Raw genomic sequence first — 19,179 nt, forward strand, 5'->3', positions numbered from 1 at the left:
GATGGTGGCTTTAAAACTGTGACTTCAGGTTTCAATGGATTTATACATTTTAGCATTTGTGACCATAGCTTGACCACTTTCAGAGTGATGTCTGTACGTGTTAGTTCATGGACATGATCATTCGAAAGTTAATTGTGTGATCCAAATGAAGCTCTTATAAATTTCAGCACTGTAAATGCCAGCAGTTCTTAGAGCTGAATGAAAATGGACTCCAGTAGATGTTGCTGTACATAGATACTTGTGGTGTTTTTGTGCATTTTGACTTTCATTATGTTACTCCTAAGCCTCATGTAGGGAAAATCAAGTGTCTGGTGAATAGTTTTTTTTTTTGTAAATAACTTGTCATGATAGGGTGCAGTGGGTAGCATTGGCTCTGCAGACGGGGTTAGCTTCTTTGGTATTTCCAAGGCATGTTAGGTTGATTGGTGACACAAAAAAGTAACCCCTTTCAGTGAGGGGTGGCGGGTTGGGTGTAGATGTCCTGTTTAGCACTGTGCCTTAAGGCCAAGTCACATTAGGTGATGTTTCAGTGATTTTTCAGTTATCTTCTTTTACCATAATCTTAGCAATTTAGAGGCAGTCAGCAGTGAACTCCCATTAAAGACTTAATGCTGAGCTCAGTCCAAATAGCCTGTGACCCACCCAGACAAAAATTTTCCTTAATCACAGGGGTGGGATCTGTGTGTTTGAGAGCTGACAACCAATGAGTGCTCACCCAGAAGTACAATATGTTTAATGAAGTGATAAGGAATTAGAACGCAGGTCTTTTGAGAGACTCTTCTGTCTCGTGTTTTGTGTACCAAAACAGAAATGGGTAATGGGTGTGAGTCCAAGATTGTAGCTGAACTCTCCATACCTGTTAACTAGAAATCTCTGGGGATGTCCGATTACGTTGGGAAACTACATGACTGTGTGACGCCTTTTCATTAGGCATGCAGTGGTTAACAGCTTCAAATCCCGCTGTTGACAGTGTGACTGTGAGCAAGTCGCTTCACCTGCCTGTTCCCCAAAGAAAAAACAGAAGAAATGTAACCAATTGTATCTCGGATGTTTTAAGCTGCCTTGGATAAAAGTGTCAGGAAATTATATAAACAAAAATGTACTTACAAATATTTCAAGCTTTCTCCCTTTTTCTTATAGCTAATAACATGCTGTCTGACGGAGCTGGTTTCCAAAGGCTACACAGGAACAGTGAGTTCGGCCTCAATCTCCAATTTCCTCAGACAGGCCTCTCTTCTGCTGATGAGGTCCAGAATACTGTTTCTTATCCCCGTGCTGGCACTGAACTTCTGTGTTAGTGCTTAGCGGTTATCCATTCCCATGCACAGCCTGTTTTATTTTTGTTGGGCCAAGTTACTGGTGATGGCATACTACACAACTCTAGAAGATTATGCAAATTCAGTTTATGGCTGAAAACTGCTGGAAAAGACATGAAATGCGATTAAGACCTAAGGGGAAAAGGTGCTTTATTTAGTCATAGCAAATGGCGGCACATAGTGGTAAACTGTGCAACACCTTACCTTTTTTTGTTCAGATGTTGCATGAATTGCTGTTGTAATGTTAATCGTGGCCAAAGAGGCAAAGCAGGTATAAAAAAGTGCAGGAAGGAGACCGCCAGGACATATCCGCTTACCCTTTGCTGTTTGCTTATTGTTAAGCACCAAAAAATAAAGAAAATGGCAGCAGTCTCATTTTTGACATTGCTTCATAAAAACAGAAAACAAGCATTACAGCACTCGAAAACAAAAGCGCTACACGCTCATTTTTTCCAGGGTGCTTTAATTATTATGCCATTAAATTGCACATCCAAATGGTCTTTACAAATTTTATGCAGCTGCCTATACAAATAGAATGATGTACCGCACAGCTTACAAATTAAATAAAAAGCCCAGCCCTCCTACCCACCCACTTCAAACTGCCCCCTGCCTTTTATAATATATTTAAACGACAGACGCAAAAGCTGCCTGCAGCTTTAACAGAAACCCACAGGTAATACAGCAACAACGCTGTCTAACAACAGGTTAGCATCACTCTTCTGGTCGAGGGTCCTGACTGACGACGTGTGGAGATGTGCTCACTCGCAGATGTCCGCTATAAATAGTCACCAGCATTTGGTCATATTTGGAAAAAATGAAACCAAGTGTATTTGTGGCTTTAAAACCACCCAGCCAGACACAACTGTCATTTGGTTTTGAAACCATGCCACAAGTTAAAGGCACATGGATGTCAAATTACAGTGGCTTGTTTTCAGCAAAATTCAGAATTGCATGGACTCCATCCAGCTCACACTATTAACGTCAAGCACATCTCTTATCACGAGGAGGGTTCTGCTTAGGACAGGTGGGCACTTTTGGTCCGATAGGATGGCCATTTTGTTTTTCGGTGTTATCTGATTTTTGAGGCTGTGAATTAACCTCTTGGTCTCTCTAATTGTACTCCTGATTGAGCCAATCCAGGATGACACAAACTGAAGGGACCAATTTTAAATACAAAGAGAGAACACAATTGTAGTAAACGCTGAGTGCACTTAAGCAAGGAGTTCTTTTCAGATGATGCATCTTAATGTCATTTCTATTCACTTGCTATCCTGCAAGACCAAAAGTGGCTGCAACCGGCCTAAAATGATGGCACAGATAAGAACAGGAATGTCGGTGCAGCTCCAACATAAAACAAAAATTTAAATTAAATAGAAAATTTAAAAAATATATATCTTTTGTTTTGCACAAAATATTCTGTCCTCTTCCTTTTACATACACCGACTTTTCCAGATCCAGTCCAAAGTCGTCATCCTTTTGTTTACACCGCCCCCCTTCTCTGTCGATGGGTGCCATGCTGGACGATTGCTGCTTAACTCCTGGCATGCTGCCGTCATGCAGTGCAGAGTGTGCCCTTCTTTAAGCCCCCTGCAAATTGAATGGCACTTGAAGGGAAAGGCCTATTTCCCTCACCTCCAATGTCTCTCCAGGAGGCACAGGCCATGAATGCTTGTGGATGACACCTTTGGATACATGGAAGGCTTGCTGTAAGGGGTGAATTGAGCAGAGGGAGTTGCTCCAATGTGTGTAGAGCCAAACCCGAGGTCCCCAGCAGGTTCACAGGGCACATTCAGGTGGCGGCTGTAGCAAACTGTCGATTGAGCCTGTGTGTGAGTTCAAACCCCATCAAGATCCAAGATGGCACACTGCTTTTCGTTGTGTCACTTGCATGGCTGAGGGCCTGCCTCAGTCCTGCATTTAAGTGTGCAGATACAGTTCATCTGTCCTACACCACTGTCTTGGGTACTTCCTGTTGTCACCATCCAGACCAACAATCTGGCATTGTGTTTCAGCAGCTAAACACTTGCTGCTCTTTAAGGAATTGCGTATGACAATGTAGGATGGTCTCTCTCTCTCTCCACCAAATGCCAAGTATGGGGTGACAGACAGGACGCCCAAAGCTCCACTGCTCGGTGAGGGAGTGTCACGTGGTGCAGCAGCCCTTAGACTGGGTGGGATGGCGACTCTGGGATGGTTAAAGAGAGACCAAACAGCTCGTCCTCTGCCCTCCTCTGGTGTTTCCTGTGGGCAATGGCGATGTATGCATTCATAAGCTGGCCGATTTCACTGAGCTAGAAAGGGGGGGAAAAAAGGTCAAGTTAAGGTGGTAAAGGAAAACTGGTGACAGAAGTGACATTCATTTTGACACCCTGTAAACAGTTACAAGAATAAGGAAGCAAACTGTGGATTTCTGCACTGATTCCTAACAACATGTGGTCTGATCTTCATGTAAGTGGCAATTCAAGACAAACCCAATGGGACCAAACTAATAAAACACACACAGGTGTAACTCTCCACGTCTTCACCGAGTACTCATTCATAGTGCAGGGTGGAAAAAGGATTTTAAGATCCTCTATTAACAGAAACATCTCCCACCAAACATTACCTGTTGCCAGGAGCGGACTGGGTCTCAAAATCAGCCTAGGCATCCTTCAGCGAGTGAGGGGACGAGTTCGACCCACTGGGCCCGTTATTCATTGTAATTTTCTTAAAATTTGTGATGAGCACGTGGCTCACTACTTGCTATGAGCCTACGATATGAATTCTATTTAAATTGTTGCCAAACTTAATCTGTACACTGTTGTCTAGGCACAACTTAAAATGACGACATGCTTAGAAATAAAATTTAATGAAAAATAAAAATTTACTAACACGGCTTACACGTTATTAGAGTACATGTCAAATGTCATGTCCAAGTGCCAGTACCGTAATAGGCGAGTAGCTGCTCATTTACAATGGAATAAATTCTATATAATGATTGAAACGTTCCATTAACTTAACGATAAACTATAAATGTTCCATCCTAATATGAAAAATTCCTGTCCTGTGCTTTATAACTTTATTTGATCACACTAATAATCGCAGCTGAAAACCACTAATTATCGCTCACTCCGACGACCAGAGAACATTAAAATGCATAATACATAATCTAAAGTAATTCTTAGTACTGAAGAATTTAAATACTAGATATGAGATAAAATAAATTGCAATAATGTATATGCTAACCGAGATGTAGCGGTATCGAAACAGAAATCGGCAGTTTTGACCAAATGTTTCGCTGCAACGTTGTGTTCTGACAACTAAAACAACTTGATGACGTCACGCGGTATATTATATAGGACAGTACCGGACAGATAATGTTTAGTAGTTTAGAAAATTACTTTTAATGTCAAACAGTAACCTGTACATAAAATTTATTTCATGAAACGGCCGGCCCATGAGCAGAGCAGAGTCTGCGGCCCACCGGCCATTACCCAAATGGCCAGTCTGCCCCTGCCTGTTGCCATTTAGAAGGCTCGCCCAATGCCGAGGATGAATTTCACACATTCCTCCTTACAAATCCGTTTTATTCCATCAGTATTTCTGGATTGTCTTGACTGCCCAGCCCTCTTCAGGTCATAGCATAGCATCTCAGTGGGTTGAGGTCAGTGCGACGACCTGTGTGACCCATAACTCCAATCTCGTCTCCTTCAATGCAACACCTTTCTAGATGTTAGCTTTTGAAGAAAACGTTCACGTAGCAGATCGTCTCCTTTGTCCAGTCTGCACTGTGAATGAATGCACACTAAAGTCATGAAACCGTCTCCAGCTGTGTGTGTCATTAAGTCAGATTGGGTTTATCTAGAATTGCGACTTAGATGGAGATCAGACCACATGTTGTTGCAAATCAGTGTAGAAATCCAGGGGATTCCAAAGGGTTGACTTGTTTTTTCTTGTGATGGCCGAGAAAGAATTTGTAATTTCATGTCCTGTTTCATGCAGATCAGATGAAGTGTCTGATAGAAAGGGCATCTGTAGTGGCCAACAGTAAATAGTATTAAAAATGTCCATTTGGGAAATCTCAGGTTACTTGTGCCACACAATCCACACGTCAAGTCGTCCAGTTGTAGCTCACACCGTGGATTTTTTTTACTCTGAACTTGTTAAATAAACCACCGCTGGACGACGATCTTGTGAACAAAACCGGAATGAGCTTCTGAACTGTTAGACGGGCCTCCCGTTGTCACATTCCCATTCATAGCTAACCGCTGAAGTACCTTGGGATTATTCAGCAGCAGTCCGTAGAACTTGACGGGCGAAGTGACCTCCTGCTGTTGGAAGCGTCTCGAATGCACACACGAGCACGAAGCGGATTGTACGTTTTCACCTGGTTTTTAATCTTTACATGTCTCTCAGTGGACTTGTTGCTATCATGTAAAGCACAATGTTAGCCAAAGAATAGGCTGGACTTGAGACCAATGAATGATGTGGGGGTCTTCAATTCAACTGCGTGTTCACGTCTGATTGCGTCTCGAGAGTGTTTATTTAATAATTTTTTTTAAAAGTTTGGGACATTGCGAGATACACAACACGAGTAACGTGTGAGATTTTTTTTTTTCCATGGGCTTTTTGATATTATTTACTGTTGCCCAGCATTGGTGTCCTATTATGCCATAAATTTTGTTCTGCCTGAAGACATTAAAAGTTCTTCTCGGCCATCTCCACAAACTACTTCTAAGAAAAAAAAAAATCATTTTTGGGTGGCGTATTCCTTAAAAGTTCAAGTTCTCCAGTAGGCAGAGGTGCCCTAGCAGTTAATTCCCACATGTTCAGTGGTGGACCTTGGCAGTCTCTGCATGGAACTGGTAATAATGTATTTTTCGTTTATCTTTTATGCCACATTTCAATAAATTTTCACAATAAATCTGACTGTGACTTGACCGTAATGCGTAAAAAAAAAAATCAAACCTTTCTCAAGCTGCTGGTCTCAAAGATGAGCTCCTTCTCAGCCATAATAATCTTGAAGGTATTGCCCTCACATATGCCAAAGGAGGAGATCTGATTGTAGCTGAAGCACTCAAAAGGTTCCCGGTGCCCCTGCTTGTATAGCGACACCTCCTGCGCGGCGATGCCCAGCCACACTCTGTGCAGGCAGTTTTCTGTAGAAATCTGAAAAGCCAAATACCAAACAAGTTGACATTCATTTCCCTCTCTGCCAGCTATTCTGTATTTTGCCCGCCACCCTCATCATTCTTACTTATAGGCTTTACTTGACCAGGATGCCCACAAGCTTTGGTGTAATTTACCTCATGCTTGTTTAAGCAGGCGCTGCTCCCCTTCCTCTTCTCCCATAAAGTTGGCACATTCACGACATAGAAGTCAATGTCATAGAGTGTCGAGCCAAACCCAGACCACTGCTTGACGTTAGACAGGTAGGTAGTTATGGCATCCTCCCGACTCAGGCCTTGCAGCAGCTTCCACCGTTCCACAATGGCTGCCATCACAGACAAGCCTTCTTCCTTCATGCGACTCCGGAGCCGCAGGTCCTCCTCAGCTTTCTGTTTGTGTGCGGCCATCTGGCCCCAGAGCCCATTGTGGAGAGCCCCTGACAGAAAGCCCGCGTGGAAACGCGAGGAGCAGTTGGATGGTTTGGTTAGCAACATCCTGGCAGACGCCAAGGCACGCACTTCAATTAAGTGTCCTGGGAAGAGCTCCTCGAGTGGGGGCACGGGGGCATGCAGGTTGAAATCTCCGTTCAAGGATTGGAGCCGCAGGGCTGACAGATATTGGAGGTCTTCTTCTGAAGTAGGCAGGTGCCCACGGACTACCATCTCATGAGCCTGGTGAAACAGGGCAGGGGAGAGAGAGGAAACATTTAGGAAACATTGACATTTAAAATTTCCTTTATATCAAGAACAAAATGGAGTCCAATCTAAAAAAATCAAAGTACAGCCGTGGCCAAAAGTTCGGAGAATGACCCGAGTGTTGGTTTCCACAAAGTCTGCTGCTTCAGTGTTTTTAGATCTTTGTGTCAGATGTTTCTCTGGTGTGCTGAAGTAGAATGACAAGCAGTTCAGAAGTTTCAAAGGCTTTTACTGACAATGACATGAAGTTTATGCACAGAGTCCATCTTTGTCAATGTCTATGTATTTATATAGCACATTTAAAACAACATAGTAAAGCTGTGGCCAAAGTGCTTTATAATAATAGAATAAAAGAAAAAAAAAACAAATTAACATAAAACATAAATAGAAATAAAATATATGAACATAAAATAAAATACATAATAAATAGAAGTAATGTTATATAATCACAAAGAGGAAACTGAAGGTCATGGAATGCAAGTGAATAGAAATAAGTCTTTAATCGTTTTAAACAGTTCAATTGTAGACGACTCCTTTATGTGATGAGGTAAAGAGTTCCACAGGTGAGGCGCAGCAGCTGCACAAGTCCTGTCTGTCCCCCTTAGTTTTACACTTGGTATGAGGGACAACCAGAGACAACTGACCAGAATATCTAACCACTCTGGATGGCTGGTGTAAAACACACAATTCAGATAAACAGGCAGGAGCAAGCCCATGGAAAGATTTAAAAACTAGCAACAAGACTTTAAAAGCAATTCGAAAACTGACAGGCAGCCAGTGTAAAGAAGCTAAAATAGGAGAAACAGAGTCATACTTTCTTGCCCCAACCAGAAAGTGAGTGGCAGCATTCTGGACCAACTGTAACCTGCGTATCAGGGATTTATTAATCCCAGAATACAGCGAGTTGCAGTAATCGAGGCGAGACAAAATAAACGCATGAGTAGCTATCTCAAGATCCCTAGAATATAAAAAAGGCTTTATCTTACCTAATAGACGAAGTTGGAAAAAGCAACTCTTGACTACAGAATTTACCCTAGGTTCTTGTCTATAAGCCGGAGACCAAAAATCATACGAATTTTTAAAATAAAATCTTACCATAGATAAGCCGGACTCATGGATAAGCAGAACGTACTATAACCTATAACTAATAGAAGGGAGGGAGGTCAGTGGTCTCACTTGCACCCATTTAATTTCTTTAAGGGGGGAGAGAGTGTGAGATATTGGCGTCTCACTCCCCGCATGGCGCGGTTGGAGCGCGTTCTTTCTGCTCTGGGCGTCGCCGAGTCAACACACGCGCGTAGCGGTCATTTAAATTGTGATTTTATATGTAAGCATATTTAAATATATATCGCGGATTTTTTGCTGGTTCGCGGATTTCTGCGGACAATGGGTCTTTTAATTTCTGGTATTTGCTTCCTCAGTTGGTTTGCCCTGTTGATTTCATACAAGGGACACTATTGGCAGATGGCTGAGAAGCTACCCGGCTTACTTTTCTCTCTCTCTTGCGCTGACTTTCTCTGATCCTGATGTAGGGGGATTGAGCAGGGGGGCTGTTCGCACACCTAGACGATACGGACGCTTGTCTAAAAATGCTAAAAGATTATCTTCACGTTGCTATCTTTTGTGCAGCTGCTTCGTGAAGCGACATGCTGCACGGTGCTTCGCATACTTAAAAGCTCAAAGGGCACGTATTGATTTTTGATTGAAAAACAAACTCTGTGTCTCTCTCTCTCTCTCTGCTCCTGACGAGGGGGTGTGAGCTGCCGCCTTCAACAGCTTTGTGCCGCGGTGCTTCGCATACTTAAAAGCCAAACAGCCCTATTGATTTGTTTGCTAGAGATTGTTTCTCTATCTATGTGACATTCTGTGCTCCTGACACGCACTCCTTTGAAGAGGAAGAAATGTTTGCATTCTTTTAATTGTGAAACAGAACTGTCATCTCTGTCTTGTCATGGAGCACAGTTTAAACTTTTGAAAAAGAGACAAATGTTTGTTTGCAGTGTTTGAATAACGTTCCTGTCTCTCTACAACCTCCTGTGTTTCTGCACAAATCTGTGACCCAAGCATGACAATATAAAAATAACCATATAAACATATGGTTTCTACTTCGCGGATTTTCTTATTTCGCGGGTGGCTCTGGAACGCAACCCCCGCGATGGAGGAGGGATTACTGTATAAGCCGGACTTATGTATAAGCCGATATTCTATTTTTTCATTTTCACAACTTTTTTCCTTAGATAAGCCGCGGCTTATAGACAAGAACTTAGGGTACTTGTTTCTCAAAAGAGAGGTTACTATCAAAGGTAACACCAAGATTGCGGACTTGAGGTTTGGAAAAGACAGAGAAAGAGCCGAGAAGTCCAAGACCAATTTGGTCTTTAGCTGATGGACCCACTATAAGCACCTCTGTTTTATTTTGATTGATCAAGAAAATTATTAGCCATCCAGGATCTTAGTTCAAAAAGACAGTTGTGGAGTTGATTTGTTGTAAAGTTGCAGACAGGAATATAAACCTGAATATCATCAGCATAGCAGTGAAAAGAAATGTTAAATTTCCTAAAACATCGCTCCAATAGGGTGAAGGTATATAAAGAATAAAATAGGACCCAAAATGGATCACTGAGGAACACCACATTTAAGAGGAGCAGTAGAAGATGATGAATTAAAAGTCACTGAAAAGTGTCTACCAGTTAAATATGACCTGAACCAGTTAAGAGCAGCCCCTTTAAGCCCAACAAGATGTTCAATATCTCATGGTCAATGGTGTCAAAGGCAGCGGACAGGTCAAGGAGGAGGAGGACTGCCGCATCACCTGAGTCTGTAATAAGAGAGATGTGGTTGAACACTTTCAGGAGTGCCGTTTCAACACTATGATAAGGCCTAAAGCCAGATTGGTTGATCTCAAATAAATTATTGGAGTTAAGGTCATCAACCAATTGATTATAAATAATTCTTTCTAAAATTTTAGCCAGAAACGGCAGTTGGGAAATTGGACGAAAATTGGCTAAAACTCCAGGGTCTAATTCTGCCTTTTTTAGACCGGGACGGACTGCAGCATGTTTAAAAAATGAGGGCACAACACCCAAACTAATAGAATCATTGATGATGGCTAATAAGGGTGGGCCCAACACATCAAAGACTTCCACTAAGAGACGTGGTGGTACCATATCCAGAGGACTGGGGGCTGGTTTAAGGGGGTCAATAGTTCTTTTTAGCTGTGAAAGTGAGACTAGATCTGAGGATTCTAAGACAATGTCATGATTAACAGTAGTTAATAGCCCGTTTGAACAATGCCACGGCGGATAGTATCGATTTTGCTGACAGAGAATGATAGAAACTGGTCACATGAATGAACAATGCTATTTGATCCCATCGCAGAGTGGGGGTGAATGGCCGCATGAATTGGATTAAATAAGACCCTAGGATTTCTTTACAGTGTTGGCCCTTCTTTCTTCTTCAAGTCCTCTGCAATTCGCCCTGGCAGGCTGGCAATCAACTTCTGGGCCCAATCCTGACTGATGGCAGGCCATTCTTGCAGAATCAGAATTGGTGGGTTTTTGTTTGTCCATCCACCTCTTGACCACAAGTTCTCAATGGGATTAAAGGTCTGGGGAGTCTCCTAGCCATGGACCCCTAATTTCGATGTTTTGTTTCCTGAGCCCCCTTAGTTCTCACTTTTGCCTTATGGCCCGGTGCTCCATCATGTTGGTCACCAAACTGTTTTTGGATGGTTGGGAGAAGTTGCTCTTGGAGGATGTTTTGCTCCCATTATTTATTTATGGCTTGGTATTATTGGGGGGGCACCATCAGGGCAGAGCTTGCTCAGGAATGGCAGCAGTCAGGTGGGAGTGAGGTGGAGACTTGTGGAGGACGGCCTGGTGGGTGACAAGAAGGGCAGCAGAGAAGCCAAGAAAAGCATCAGGGGCAGACTGATATTCTGGGATTGGACTGCTGGGGTCAAGTCATTCTCTCTGATGAATCCCCTTTCTGATTGTTTGGGGCATATGGTAAAAAGAAAAGGTGAGCGGCGCTACCATCAGTCCTGTGTCAGGCCAACAGTAAAGCATCCTGAGACCCTTCATGTCAGCCAAGGCAGTGGGCTCACTCACAATCTGGCAGAAGAACACAGCCATGAATAAAGAATGGGACCCAAACATTCTCCGAGAGCAACCATCCAACAATGGTATGGTGACCAATGTGATGGAGCACCGGGCCATAAGGTAAAAGTGACAACTAAGGGGGCTTGGGGAACAAAACATCAAAATTTGGGGTCCATGGCTAGGAGACTCCCCAGACCTTTAATCCCATTGACAACTAGTGGTCAAGAGGTGGATGGACAAACAAAAACCCACCAATTCTGATTCTGCAAGAATGGGCTGCCATCGGTCAGGATTGGGCCCAGAAGCCATCGGTCAGGATTGGGCCCAGAAGTTGATTGCCAGCCTGCCAGGGTGAATTGCAGAGGTCTTAAAAAAGAAAGAAGGGCCAACACTGGAAATATGGACTCTTTGTATAAACTTCATGTCATTGTCAATAAAAGCCTTTGAAACTTCTGAACTGCTCATCATTCTACTTCAGTACACCATTGAAACATCTGACACAAAGATCTAAAAACACTGAGGCAGCAGACTTTGTGAAAACCAACACTTGGGTCATTCTCAGAACTTTTGGCCACGACTGTCCCATGCTGCGTTTCCAAAGACAATCCACAAAAACTTAGGGACCCGTACGACAAACAGAAGGAAACAGCAAATCAAATAAACTGACTCGGCACGTGCCCCCCATAAGCTTACTAGTAAATTCTTGCCAAATTTTGAAAAGATTCTGAACAGATCAAGAGAATTGGACTTTTCCCGGTTTGAGATCCTATAAAACGTGGATGCTTGACCAGAGTCGGCCTTCATGCACGTGGCGTCTTTGTCTCACCGTGTTTTTTCTCAGCCTTTCTGGTGTTGTGACCCAATTTTTCCCATTTAAGTGTCTCCGTAATCCACCAATTAGAGTTCCCCTTAGGGAATTGTTACAGCAGGGATGTACCCCCTTACCCCATGTTGTGACAGTTGTAATCATCCTCAGAGCGATGTAGGATTCCTTTTACTGAATCAAGAGTCTGTGCTTGGGCTCCCCCTTGGTGTATCGATTATGGGATGGAGGGGATTGAGCACAATTGTCGGAGCAGAGACCCACTGCGACCCTCTACCATTATAAACAACAGCAACTTGGTGACCCACAGGCTGACAGACACCGTCTTATAGGATGTCACAACAGACTTTTCATAACAACGTGTAAACCTGGGTGGCACAGGGGGTCCTCCCCAAGTGTCTCCTCTAGCAGTCCAAAGACATGCAGGTTAGGTGAACTGGTGAAGATTAATTGTCCCTAGTGGGCGGTTGGGTGTGTGGACTGGCACCCTGTCCAGGGTTTTATCCTGTCTTGCACCCATTGCTAGGTGGGATAGGCTCCAGCCCCCCGACCCTGTTCTGGACTAAGCAGATTAGAAACTGACTGCCTGACTGACGATGTTCATTCACCCAGTTGTGGTTACCCTGATAATTCAGGATGAAATGTTAGGAGTGGCCGCCTAAGTGAAGCACAATTAGCTACCGTATATACTCGCGTTTAAGTTCTCCTGCGGATAAGTCAGCACTTGATTTGACTGTATAATTTACGATCTTTTATAATGTTGGTCATAGAAGTCGAATGCGGAAAATTCATGCTATTGGTCCAAGAGATTACGATATGCTAGTGCCCACCCGAGAGTCACCATGGGGCACACAGCCTTTGTTTGCTATGTATTGTACCTAAGTGAGTGACCACACGGTGATACCCACACTATTCCGAAGTAACATTTGCACTGATTTGTGTTTTTTGTATCTCACACACCTTTATCGTAAGAGCAACCCTTATCTACGATGGAGCGTTCAGGCAGACGAAAATAGGAAGCTGGTTCTAAATTAAAAGTCGTTGAAGTGGCAAAAGAAATTGGTAACTGCGCTGCTGCAACAAAATTCAATGTGTCTGAGAAACTGATGAGAGATTGGAGGGCTACAGGCGTACAAGTCGGGGTCTGATTTTATGACCGATTTTTCCCGACTTATACGTAAGTATACATGGTAGATGTTGGACAATCCCGATCGAGTCTGAACCTCACACGGCCACCAGTTCAGTTTCTAAAAGGCCGAGAAGGGAGATGTTTGAGGACACGACTGGGTACCACCGTACCATACCTGTTCAAAAAGCAGCAGAAACTCCACGCTGTCGATGGGAATGTTCTCCGTATCCAGGAAACAGTAGACCTTAAAGCAGAGTCTCCATTGGCTGTCGGGGTCCTTGGAGGTCAGGCTACAAACAAAGGAAGTTTCTATGTGAGTGGGATGGACGTGCAGGACCTCGTCAAGTTGAGTCAGTGTGTAGAATGAAGGTCGTGTTTGCATGGCTCCTCAGAACAGCTGACATCCACACACAGTGCATCCAGAAAGTATTCACAGCACATCACTTTTTCCACATTTTGTTATGTTACAGCCTTATTCCAAAATGGATTAAATTCATTTTTTTCCTCAGAATTCTGCACACAACACCCCATAATGACAACGCGAAAAAAGTTTACTTGAGATTTTTGCAAATTTATTAAAAATAAAAAAACTGAGAAATCCCATGTCCATAAGTATTCACAGCCTTTGCTCAATACTTTGTCGATGCACCTTTGACAGCAATTCCAGCCTCAAGTCTTTTTGAATATGATGCCACAAGCTTGGCACACCTCTCCTTGGCCAGTTTCGCCCATTCCTCTTTGCAGCACCTCTCAAGCTCCATCAGGTTGGATGGGAAGCGTCGGTGCACAGCCATTTTAAGATCTCTCCAGAGATGTTCAATCAGATTCAAGTCTGGGCTCTGGCTGGGCCACTCAAGGACATTCACAGAGTTGTCCTGAAGCCACTCCTTTGATATCTTGGCTGTGTGCTTAGGGTCGTTGTCCTGCTGAAAGATGAACCGTCGCCCCAGTCTGAGGTCAAGAGCGCTCTGGAGCAGGTTTTCATCCAGGATGTCTCTGTACATTGCTGCAGTCATCTTTCCCTTTATCCTGACTAGTCTCCCAGTTCCTGCCGCTGAAAAACTTCCCCACAGCATGATGCTGCCACCACCATGCTTCACTGTAGGGATGGTATTGGCCTGGTGATGAGCGGTGCCAGGTTTCCTCCAAACGTGACGCCTGGCATTCACACCAAAGAGTTCAATCTTTGTCTCATCAGACCAGAGAATTTTCTTTCTCATGGTCTGAGAGTCCTTCAGGTGCTTTTTGGCAAACTCCAGACGGGCTGCCATGTGCCTTTTACTAAGGAGTGGCTTCCGTCTGGCCACTCTACCATACAGGCCTGATTGGTGGATTGCCGCAGAGATGGTTGTCCTTCTTGAAGGTTCTCCTCTTTCCACAGAGGACCTCTGGAGCTCTGACAGAGTGACCATCGGGTTCTTGGTCACCTCCCCTGACTAAGGCCCTTCTCTCCAGATCACTCAGTTTAGATGGCCGGCCAGCTCTAGGAAGAGTCCTGGTGGTTTCGAACTTCTTCCACTTATGGATGATGGAGGCCACTGTGCTCATTGGGACCTTCAAAGCAGCAGAAATTTTTCTGTAACCTTCCCCAGATTTGTGCCTCGAGACAATCCTGTCTTGGAGGTCTACAGACAATTCCTTTGACTTCATGCTTGGTTTGTGCTCTGACATGAACTGTCAACTGTGGGACCTTCTATAGACAGGTGTGTGCCTTTCCAAATCAGGTCCAGTCAACTGAATTTACCACAGGTGGACTCCAATGAAGCTGCAGAAACATCTCAAGGATGATCAGGGGAAACAGGATGCACCTGAGCTCAATTTGGAGCTTCATGGCAAAGGCTGTGAATACTTATGTACATGTGCTTTCTCAATTTTTTTTATTTTTTAATAAATTTGCAAAAACCTCAAGTAAACTTTTTTCACATTGTCATTATGGGGTGTTGTGTGTAGAATTCTGAGGAAAAAAATTAATGTAATCCATTTTGGAATAAGGCTGTAACATAACAAAATGTGGAAAAAGTGATGCGCTGTATATATGTGTATCTCTCTCGCTCTCTCTCTCTCTCTATATATATATATATATATATATATATATATATATATATATATATATATATATATATATATATATATATATATATATATATATATATATATATATATATATATATATATATATATATACACACATATCTATTATATAGTGCCTTTCACACCTATCTATCCTGTATATATATATATATATATATATATATATATATATATATATATATATGTGTGTGTGTGTGTGTGTGTGTGTTTGTAAGACTGTGCGGTTCTGCATTATATGTAGCTACCTGTAGCCCCCCACCCTCATCCGTCTCTGTGTCCCCATGAGGACTGACGAGTGACACTTACTTTTCAAACTTGGTCAGGACGTCGGCCACAATGCTGCTGCTGGCCACCAGCCACTCCCGGTGGCAGTTCTGCTCGTACAGGGCGAAGGTGTTAGGGCTGTGTTGGAGGCCCAGATGCTGCACCATTTTCTTCACCACCTGAAACAGTTGGACCCAAAGGTGACTGACTGACTAGCAGGTTGAGGCCGACAGCAGGGCAGCCGTTTATCTTCCCCAAATCTGCTATCAGACGACTTTTTTTAAAAACATCCCCCAACTATGATAGCCAGCGTGGGCCTCTACATGAAACAAGGGTGCCAGTGTAGATGACAGCCAAGTCTAAATTCCTGTTCCTCTCTGCTTTGGCTATTTATTGTGAGTTAGAATGGCTAAGCTGCAACAAGGCAGACAATGGTGAAAAAAATGAACGATTTGGTGGGCATGGCACACGGCCACTGGTGCCAGATGAGCCTCCGAGAGCTCCTTCAATTCAATTCAATTCAATTCATTCTTATGAGCCCAGCATGCTGTACAAGAATTTGAGATGTCACATGAAAACAGAAATGCAACCTACGCTAGATGGCCCAAAGTACGTGGACACCCGTGTGTTTCGTTGCTGATACACAGCCAAACCGTCTGTCATTCCTGACCTCACAGATGTTCTTCTGGCTGCACGGACACAAACTCCAACCTCTTATGGAAAGAGAAGAGTGGCAGCCAACTCCATGCTTATGCCCATGGACTTGGGGTGGGGTGTCCATCAAGCTCATGTATGGTAGGTATGATGGTCAGGTGTCCACACAGGTAGAACTGAAGCGTCAATCAACATACGCAGGCGGACTGTCGATGATCTCCTCTTTGCTATCCTCAGACAACCCAAGGAAAAAAAGGACCAATCACAGGGCCCACAAAAATGACATCATAAAAAAAAAAAAATAATCTGAGTAAAAGCTGATGAGGTTTCATATTTAATAATCAGAGCAGATGATCTTAGTGCAATTACTGAATTGTGCAGACGGCAGCACGTGGGCTTGCAAGTCAGCAGCGTTGTGGTTCAAGCGGTGGCTGGTAATCGTCATCTTAGTTATGTTTCACAAACAAAAAGTACACGCAGAGTAACAATTATCAGCACTACAGAGTGGAAGGGAGATCAGTGTATGCTATAAAACACGGCCGTCCTGCTCCGGTCCCGGTGGGCCGCAGTGGCTAACCTTCTTACTTAGCGAGCCGTTTTTCGCTGCTCACTTGCCTTCCGTTTTTAACTGACGTGACTCAGACCCCCTTAGTTGTTTCTTTTTCCTTAATGAGCGGCCAAACAAGACACAAAACAACCTGAAAATAAAGAAAGGTGAAGGTCTCGGCCCTGTTGGTCTGCTCAGGTCACCGAAACATCTTGACGCCAGTGGTCTTAGAAAAAGCAGAAAACCAACAGCCTGCTGGGAGCAGCAACGGGTCCTGATATTCAATAATTAACAGCAAGAATCGGCTTCTCATTAAGGAACTGGTTGGAGTGAACTTGGCCGGAGTTTGACATTCCAGTTTAGCTGCTCATCTGTCGGCTCGTTTCTGTTTAATGAAGAAAGAAATCGGTTCAGAGGACCGAATCCTTAAAAACGGGGCCATTAAAATGGTGGGAAAAGGAGTTCATTAGCAGTGACGACTGGATTAGGGAAACCTGCAGCCACTGCGGCCCACCAGGACCAGAGTTGGACACCCCTGCTATAAAATGATATTTCATCATGGAAAAAAAATAATCTTCTTCCGGCTGCTCCTGTTAGGGGGTCACCACAGCAGATCATCTTCTTCCATATCTTCCTGTCCTCGTCACCTTGCTCTGTCACCCCTCATTACCTGCATGTCCTCTCTCACCACATCTGTAAACCTTCTCTTAGGCCTTCCTCTTCTCCTCTTTCCTGGCAGCTCTATCCTTAGTACCCTTCTCTCAATATACCCCTCATCTGTCCAAACCGACGCCATCTCACCTCTCCGACTTGAGCTGTCCCATACCATTCTGAGGAAGACGTCGGCTCTTCACACCGTTCAGATCAGTCGGGTTCTTACGTCTCAAGATGTGCACGTAGTTGACCTTTTTATATTTTCTTAAAGCAGAGCAGCAGATGCCGAAATTCCCGTCGCCATATTCTGTAATTTAAAGTGATTAACCGTCCCGTAAGAAGGATGAAGTGTCACACGCTCTCTCTCTCGGTCCTCCATTGTTCTTTATCACTCCACGTGTCCGACTTGGTCTTACATTTGTTTACCAGCCAGTGTTTGGTCAAATCAGTAAAAGCGTCCAAAATTGGATCTGTTCAGGATGAAACTTGGTGACGGACAGTTATATCTCTCTATTATAAAAAAATATCTTGGAAGGAGACGAGATGTGATCTTCTCAGAGAGACTTTAATGTCCCGCGAGACAAAAGGACGGCTGCTGCACAGGCTCTTAAATGGCCGACGCGCAACAAGACAGCAGCTGATCCGACCGCATCTCCTTAGCGTGTGTGCACAACGTGGGTGGCAGAAAAGGGGGTTGGCGAACGAAGCGAGCAGGCGGCACAGCCCCCTCGTATTAACACCAAAAAAAAAAAGTAAACAAATTGCAGCTTCTAAAAAAAGTACCCTCTTGCCACATCTTTCGGGTCAGTTCTGACCCACCATTGACTTTAACAGACTTTGTTTGTTTGCTTGTTCATACTTTAAATGTAATCTGTTATTAAAAGTGGACAGGATAGCACAGGTTAAGACAATCAATGAAGAGAAAACGGGATTCGGATGAAAAATCTGATGACTCGGGCACCTAAAACGAGGTGTCAGAGTCGGGTCAAAAAGATCAGCCCAGGCCAGAAGTACGTCACTAGTCACTTGACGCATTTCCATGACATCCACCAGCACAACCAAAAAGACACAGCGAGCGAGCGAGGACTGGCAAGGAAGTGCTACTCAGTCAGGACCGCAGGACAGAACTACAACAGCAATTCTTTACATTTATATGGCGCCACTCAAAGCGCTTCAGTGAGTGGGGGGGCACTTCAACCACCACCAATGTGCAGCACCCACCTGGATGACGCTGTACACTCACCGCACATGAGCTGTTAGGTGGTGAAGGGCAGACAGAATTACAAGACGGGATGAGGAGGGGGCCGGAATGACCAGGCCATGGTGGGCAATTTAGCCAGGACATCGGGGTACACCCTACTCCTTATGAAGGATGCCCACTGATCATTTATGACCACATAGAGTCAGGACCCCGGTTTTACGTCTCATCTGAAGGCTGGCGCCATTTTAACAGCCCACTGTGACACAGACCACAGGATAAGCGCCCCCTGCTGGCCTCACCAACACCTCTTCCAGCAGCAGCCCAAGCTTTTCTTAGATGCCCCCCCCACCCACCGCCAATCCAAGTCCTGGCCGGGCCTGACCATTCTGAGCTTCAGGGGGGGTGACCCTGTTCTGAAGGGCTGCTGGGAATTACCCCTCAGTTTCTTTCCTGATGTTGGCGCTTCAGAAAACAAAGACATGCATCATGGGTGCCGTGTTATCTGTCAGCAGTGATGTACAACAGAGAGTCTGCGATTGATGTGTGCCACGTGACAC

At 44.1% G+C, this 19,179-nt stretch overlaps 1 protein-coding gene across 1 annotated transcript in view; it reads right to left on the reverse strand.

Moving 5' to 3' along the window:
* Positions 1-1,663: 1,663 nt before the first annotated feature.
* Positions 1,664-19,179, reverse strand: part of plekhh3 (pleckstrin homology, MyTH4 and FERM domain containing H3) — a 183,488-nt gene continuing 165,972 nt past the window's right edge. Inside the window, exons 9-13 of the mRNA XM_028818731.2 lie at positions 15,609-15,745; positions 13,387-13,501; positions 6,602-7,135; positions 6,264-6,464; positions 1,664-3,607 (exon numbers count right to left, since the gene is read on the reverse strand). Of these exons, the coding sequence (XP_028674564.2) occupies positions 3,479-3,607; positions 6,264-6,464; positions 6,602-7,135; positions 13,387-13,501; positions 15,609-15,745 (1,116 nt within the window). The 3' untranslated portion in view covers positions 1,664-3,478. The remainder of the gene's footprint in view (positions 3,608-6,263; positions 6,465-6,601; positions 7,136-13,386; positions 13,502-15,608; positions 15,746-19,179) is intronic.

Source organism: Erpetoichthys calabaricus, chromosome 14 (genome assembly GCF_900747795.2).
Source record: "Erpetoichthys calabaricus chromosome 14, fErpCal1.3, whole genome shotgun sequence".
Classification (NCBI taxonomy): Eukaryota; Metazoa; Chordata; class Cladistia; order Polypteriformes; family Polypteridae; genus Erpetoichthys; species Erpetoichthys calabaricus.